Raw genomic sequence first — 6793 nt, 5'->3', positions numbered from 1 at the left:
CTCATTTTGGGAATCCACTTCTTTCTTTGCTCTGCTGACTTCCACCAATCACTCTGCCTTGGACTGGTTTACTATCAGCTCAGGCACTGTTTCCAGGCAATCTCATGGAAACCCAGGGCCTCTGATGCCTTCCATTATATTATGTTACTTTTTTTTTTTTTGCTCTCCATACAAAACTTGTGCTTTCTTATAAAGATTCCCAAGAGGAAATGCCATTTGCTGAATGCCTTCCTGCTCCAAATCGACTTTAGTGCAAAAAAAGCCAAGGGTGGGAGAATTGCTGTAGCAGAAGCTTCTCTCTGTCAGAGGGAAGCCGTTGTTTCTCTTGTACCCTCTGCATCCAGAAAGGGGACTGGCACCAAAGTTTGAGCACCTCACTCAGTGACTAAGTCAAGCAGGAATGGTGTGGTCAGAGCTGTCCTTTAGGAAGTAACTCTAAGAACTATGGAGGATGGATTGGAGGAAGAGAGTCTGTGGGCAGGGAGACAATTTATAGAAGCTTCTGCAATAATCTAGGTGAGAGATGATGAGACCTGAATTGGGCAGTGGGAATGGGATGAAGAGGAGAGGATAGGTAGGAAAATGGTCATTTTGGTGGGAGAATTGACAGAACTAAGAAACTGACAGATGTGGGAGATGAGGAAGAAGTAAAGATTACCAGGTTTGGAGCTTGAGGAAGTGGGAGAATAGTACCTTTACTGGAATGAGGGAAATAAGAAGAGCTGTTTTGAAAGGAGGGTGGAAGACAGTGACTTTAGTTTGGTACATGAGGGATGCAGACATTCAAGATGATGCTTCCATCAGGCAGTTGACTATGCAGGGCTGGACTCAGGATGTCTGGACTGCAGATATCAATTCGAGAGTTTCAGCTGGAAGAACATGTGAGGTGGGGTATGGGCTGGGGGGGCAATACACGGAAAGGAGTAGAGGACTGAGGCCTGAGCCTAGAGGAATACCCACATTGAAGCCCGAAACAAGGGGGAGGGCTCAAGAAAGGAGTCTGAGAAAGAGCTGAGAGGGGGGAAAAAAACCAAGGAAAGTGTGGCTTTGCCAGCCAAGGGAGGGAAGTTTCAGGAAGGAATCTGGAGAGAGAGTATATTGAGATGTGGACTGACAAGAAGCTGCTATTTTTGGCAGTTAGTTGCTGGTCAGGGTAGGACTGGTCTCAGTCACAACAGCTGTGAAGCAGAGGCAGGGTTCTGAGTAATTCACATACTCCCCAATCACATTAGCCTCAGTTATCAGGGTATTGCAGGATAAATAAGTGTAATTACTTCACAAAGTTTAATATCTTTCAGTTTCCAAATAAATCCCCTCAGTCCTCAACTTAATTTGGCTCAACAAGAGGAAATCGCAAAGACTAGAAGGCGAGGCCGAAGACCAGACATATAAAGGATAACTAATAAATATTAATGAGGTTTCACCTCATGCCAACCAGGTCTCGAGAGACCCTCTTCTGGAGCCCCGCCCCTCATGAATATGTATATAGCGGTGCCCGCCGCGCACTGCCCCGCCCTCTACTCTTCTCCCTCGCAACGGACTCTCCCTACAAACGGGAAACAAGATGGCGGCGGCAGGTCCGAGTACTCGGGCCTCTTCCGCGGCGGCAGCGGCAGCTCTGAATCGGCGGGGTCGGCGGGGCCGCTGTGACGAGATGGCGGCAGCCAAGACTGGGACCCCGGGCCCGGCCTCTGGCCCCGCGCTGCTGGTGTTGGCGCCGCCGGTGCTGCAGCCGCCGCCACCGCCGCGGTCGGAGGAGTCGGACTGCGCTGGGTGCCTGGAGACCCCGGGGGAAGCGGCGGCCCTGCCGTGCGGCCACTCGCTGTGCCGAGGCTGCGCCCAACGCGCCGCCGACGCGGCGGGCCCGGGTTGCCCGCGCTGCCGCGTCCGCGGTCCGGGCTGGGCCCGCCGTCGGGCCCGCGACAACTGGCAGCCCGACGCGGAGGTGCTGGGCGAGCGCGCCCGCCGCGGCCCACCCGAGCGCTGCCGCCCGCGTCGTGACGGGGGCGCGGCCGCCGCGGGGCCCAGGCCCGAGCAGGAGACGCGCGCCGCGCCCGCGGAGCCAGGTGGAGCTTCCTCTCCTCCCCTTGGGGTCCGGAGCGAGGCCGCCGCGCCCCGGCCTGGCCTGGTTAGGGGGTGGAGGGTCCCAGGCCCTGGCCCTGGCCCTGCTCGAGCGGGTGTCGAGAGTTCTCGTAGGGTTGGAACCGGGCTCTGCCCAGGTGCAGATGTGTTTCTGAATTTTGAACTTCGGGATGAAGTACGGGCACGATGGATTTGGAGTCAGAAGTTTGGAGGGAGCCATAGGATTTCTTGGAACAAGTTAGGGCCAGGTTGGAATTGGTGAGTGGAGGAGGGTACTGAACTTTGTAGGGGCAGTGGAGGATCCGAGAAGTGCTTGATTTAGTGTTGGGTGAAGAGCTTGGGGTTGAATTGCTTGTAAAGATGTGATCCCTGGGCCTGAATGGGTCAGTGAGAGGTGTGGCATATACGGAGTTTGAGGGGCAGATTAGATTGATTTTGAGGATGCGAAGGGAGCTTTTCAGACTGGAGCGTCTGAGCTCATATGTGCAGTTTTCACAAAATCTTGAAAAACGCAAGAGCCTGGCACGTAGAGAAGGCGTAATAAATGACGGCTATTTATATCTATAATAACTAGTAATAAGCTCCAGCAGTGCTCTACAAAAAAAGATGGATGGGGTTTAAAAGTTTTGGAAGCGGAGATTGGTTTGCGGAGGCTGCGTCTGTCTCGATGGCAGTGTAGGTTTTCCTGGCAATTAGGAGTCCGTTGAAGGACTGTTGTCTTCAACTTCTTTGCCTTCCCCCCGTCCCCGTCCCCACCCCCCAGCAGCCTGCCACTCTTTGGTGCTGAGCTTGACATAGAAAGTGCCCTGTTGAAAACACAAAACAAAACTGTGTTATAACTTGGGACTCTTTGAGACACACCCAGTCAACACAACAGCTAGAGTTCTTTGATAAAAGCTTACTTAGGAAGAGATTTTTCAAGAAACATAATTAGGAAAGAACAGATATTTGCACCTTTTGTGTTGGGAATTCTGCCATGTGCTATTTTCAGTAGGGAAAAGGAGACATTGCTTGTGTATGAAAGTGCAGTCACTAGAATCTACAGGTTCCAGAATGCAGTCTGTTTTGATTCAAGCAGTCAGACACCTGCCACTGTCCTAGGATACCTTATTTTTATTTCTGTCTTACTTTCTGTGTTCCTTATTATTCCTTTTAAGCTTCATAGCATCCTTATGAGATAGGTACTTGTATTTCCATTTTATAGATGGAACTGAGGCCAAGAGAGGTTAAGTAAGTTGCCCAAGGATGAAAACCCAGTTCCACCTGATTCCTGCTCAGAAAAGGGATGAAGACCTCCCCAAACATCATCTATGCTATTTAATTTGCTTCAAATTCTGAGATTATGGTAAAAAAAAAATTAAGACAGTATTTATGTGGTCTCCATACTAGTACTATTGATATGGTCCCGTAGGATAGAAATTTCTATTTCCGAAGCCTGTACTCCCTTGTGGAATATCAGGTCTGAGATTTGAACCATGAGAGGGTGTATGACTTGATGATTTGTGCAAACTTTTTCCTTGAAGAAATTTGTGTATCAGTGATTAAGAAAAACAATATAAAGTGAGATTTCAAATTAGGCTCTGTTGAGTCACTGAATATCCACCAGTTACTTTGTATGTTTGTATGAGGACCATCATGAAAAATATTTTTCCTTAAATGTTCTTATTGTTGGATCATTGAGTGTATATAATTACATGCTTGTTAAGTCAAAACATTATAGAAGAGTATTGCTGAACAGGGTTTGGGAATAATCTTCTAGCTTTAGCAAGTTGTCTAGACCTCTTGAGTTTATATGCAATATTTTTTAATTTAAAGCTTTAATAGGCAATTCACATAATTCAAACAAAAATACAAGAAAGTATACAATGAAAATGTTCCTCCTACTCCTTTCTTCATTTCCCATTTTCACCAAAGATTCATGTTGATTCTTCCACAGTTTCGTTATGCTTATACATGGAAATTCAAATATATTTATTTTGTTTTTTGATCTTTTTACATAAAAGGTTATATATTATATGCACTGGTGCTTTTTTTCATATAACAATACATGATGGATATCTTTTCATATCAGTACATAGAAGGTTTCTTCATTGTACTTATAGTTACAAGGAATTTCATTGAATGGATGTAACAATTTTTTTTTTTTTTTTTTTATAAATTTATTTATTTTTTATTCACTTTTGGCTGTGTTGGGTCTTCGTTTCTGTGCGAGGGCTTTCTCTAGTTGCGGCAAGCGGGGGCCACTCTTCATCGCGGTGCGCGGGCCTCTCACTGTCGTGGCCTCTCTTGTTGCGGAGCACAGGCTCCAGACGCGCAGGCTCAGTAGTTGTGGCTCATGGGCGCAGCTGCTCCGCAGCATGTGGGATCTTCCCAGACCAGGGCGCGAACCCGTGTCCCCTGCATTGGCAGGCGGATTCTCAACCACTGCGCCACAAGGGAAGCCCCGATGTAACATAATTTACTTAATCATCTATTGGTGGCTATTTAGGTTGTTTCCAGTCTTTTACCATTATGAATTATTGTTTATAAAATTGTTTTACAATGTATATGTACATTTTTCTGAATAGTTCACCTGTAGCTTTCACCAGATTCTCCAAGGGTTGCAAAAAAAAAAGGTTAAGTACTTTTGTTTTAACCCAGTTCCCTCATTCTACAGAAGAGAGAACTGAGGCCCAGAACAGAGAAGAGAGTGACCAGGTCATTGTGGGTTAGTAGCAGATAACAAGGGCTGAAAGGCTAACCCTTAAATAAGGGCTAAAACATAACCTAATTCACAGTTAAATGTTCATGATGGTTTGTAATAGACAGAGTAAAAATACCAGTTTCATAATAATTACATCACACTTTTATGAGTGGGAAACAGCAACAAAATTAGCAATTTTAGGTAAATACAGAAGTATATTGCTTAGCAGTATTCTTTTGGCATAATTAGGTCAATTGATAAAAGAAAGGGCAGACCTGCTTTATAAAACAGGAAATAAAATTTTGTAGTAAATTCACTGGTATTTAAGTGAAATTCTTACTTTTTTTTTTTTTTTTTTTTATTTCTTGAAGTCCCATGGCTCTTTTGGAATTGAATCAAATTGAATTTTGGAATTTTTTCTGAAAAAAGTGGAAGAGTTTGTGTGTGTTGAAAATTTTGGTTGTGCTGGTGATATTTTTGTTTTTTGTCAGCTTCTTGGCAAGATTTAAAGTTCAGAACCTTAATAACTTCTGTATTAAGTGTTTTATTTTATTCTTACATACACTGTCAGTTTGCTTCTGGATACAGTATCAGTTAATTTGTGCAGCAGTGTGTGTTGAAGGCTAAGTCGGTGATCATTTCAAGATGAACCTAGACTTCAACTGTATGTTCTTTGAGGATCTGCAGCTCATTGTATGTATTGACATATTAAGTATTTGGACCATATTGAGCAATATTCAGCAAGTATGTAATGAGTGCCTACTCTGTGCCAGACACTGTTCTAGATACTTGGGTGACATCAGTGAATGAAATAGTCAAAGATCCCTCCCTCTTAGAGCTTATATTCTAAATTTAGAAACAGTCCTGGTCCATTGATTTTTAAAAAAGAAGATTTACCATACAGACATACATAGGTAGATTTACAAATATAAGAACACTTAAGCCTCATTGATAATACTCTTTTTAAATTAATTAATTAATTAACTTGTTTTTGGCTGAGTTGGGTCTTCGTTGCTGCGCGCGGGTTTTCTCTAGTTGCAGCGAGCGGGGGCTACTCTTCATTGCGGTGCGTGGGCTTCTCATTTCGGTGGCTTCTCTTGTTGTTGAGCACGGGCTCTAGGCGCGCTGGCTTCAGTAGTTATGGCGCAGGGGCTTAGGTGCTCCACATGTGGGATCTTCCCGGACCAGGGCTTGAACCCGTGTCCCCTTACACTGGCAGGTGGATTCTTAACCACTGTGCCACCAGGGAAGTCCCAAGCCTCATTGATAATAATTAACTTTAAGAATTCATTTAGTCTTTTGATTTGAAATCAAGGATGATCATTCTAAATTATGCTGCCTTTGAACTTGAAACCAAGACCTTTTTAGGACAGTTCTTTTTCCTTTTACCATGGGTAATAATTGAAGAGAAAAGCTAGACAAAGGCTGATGAATCTTTCAAATTGGCAGTTTAATTTTTTTTCTATTTGTAATGTTAAAAGTGCATTTCAAAAATTGAATAATTCAAAAAAATTGAATAGTGCCCCATTTATTCCTTCCCTTTATCCCACCCCAACCTCCCTGTTCACTTAGGGTTGACATTTATCCATTAAAAAAATTTCTTCTTTCTGTGAAAAACAAGTAGTTCTGGTTTATTACTCAGCTGGCAGACAATGTTTGCTATGTGTGCAAACCTAAATTGCATGTAAGACTAATGAATAATGAAATCATGTGATTGTAGTGTAAAAGGACAGGAATTTCCCTTGTCTGAAGGGATTTGTCTTAAATATGTAAAATGACTCAACTTTTTATCCTAGTAACACATATTCCAGAATTTGAGTGTCCTTATGTGTTTTACTAATGTGGAAATATTTGCCTTGTGTTTTTTAAAACTCAGGATGAGATTACCTCATAAACTAAGCCTTAATTACCGTTGACAGAATAGCTCCATTCTGTAGAATTTGGGTTTGAGCAGCAGGAATTTAGGTGATACTTGTTTTTCATTCATGTTTCTACTCCCTGTCTAACTTTCATTTAATCTCAGAAGAC

The 6793-nt window shown here is 43.7% G+C and overlaps 1 protein-coding gene across 1 annotated transcript in view; it reads left to right on the top strand.

Moving 5' to 3' along the window:
• The first annotated feature begins 1542 nt into the window (after window positions 1-1542).
• RNF169 (ring finger protein 169) overlaps window positions 1543-6793 on the top strand; it is an 86631-nt gene continuing 81380 nt past the window's right edge. Inside the window, exon 1 of the mRNA XM_036861592.1 lies at window positions 1543-2066. Coding sequence (XP_036717487.1) covers window positions 1565-2066 — 502 coding nt within the window. The 5' untranslated portion in view covers window positions 1543-1564. The remainder of the gene's footprint in view (window positions 2067-6793) is intronic.

The sequence above is a fragment of the Balaenoptera musculus genome, chromosome 8 (genome assembly GCF_009873245.2).
Source record: "Balaenoptera musculus isolate JJ_BM4_2016_0621 chromosome 8, mBalMus1.pri.v3, whole genome shotgun sequence".
In the NCBI taxonomy this organism is placed as follows: Eukaryota; Metazoa; Chordata; class Mammalia; order Artiodactyla; family Balaenopteridae; genus Balaenoptera; species Balaenoptera musculus.
Note: the sequence above shows the minus strand (reverse complement) of the source record. Positions and strands in the feature narration are given on the sequence as shown.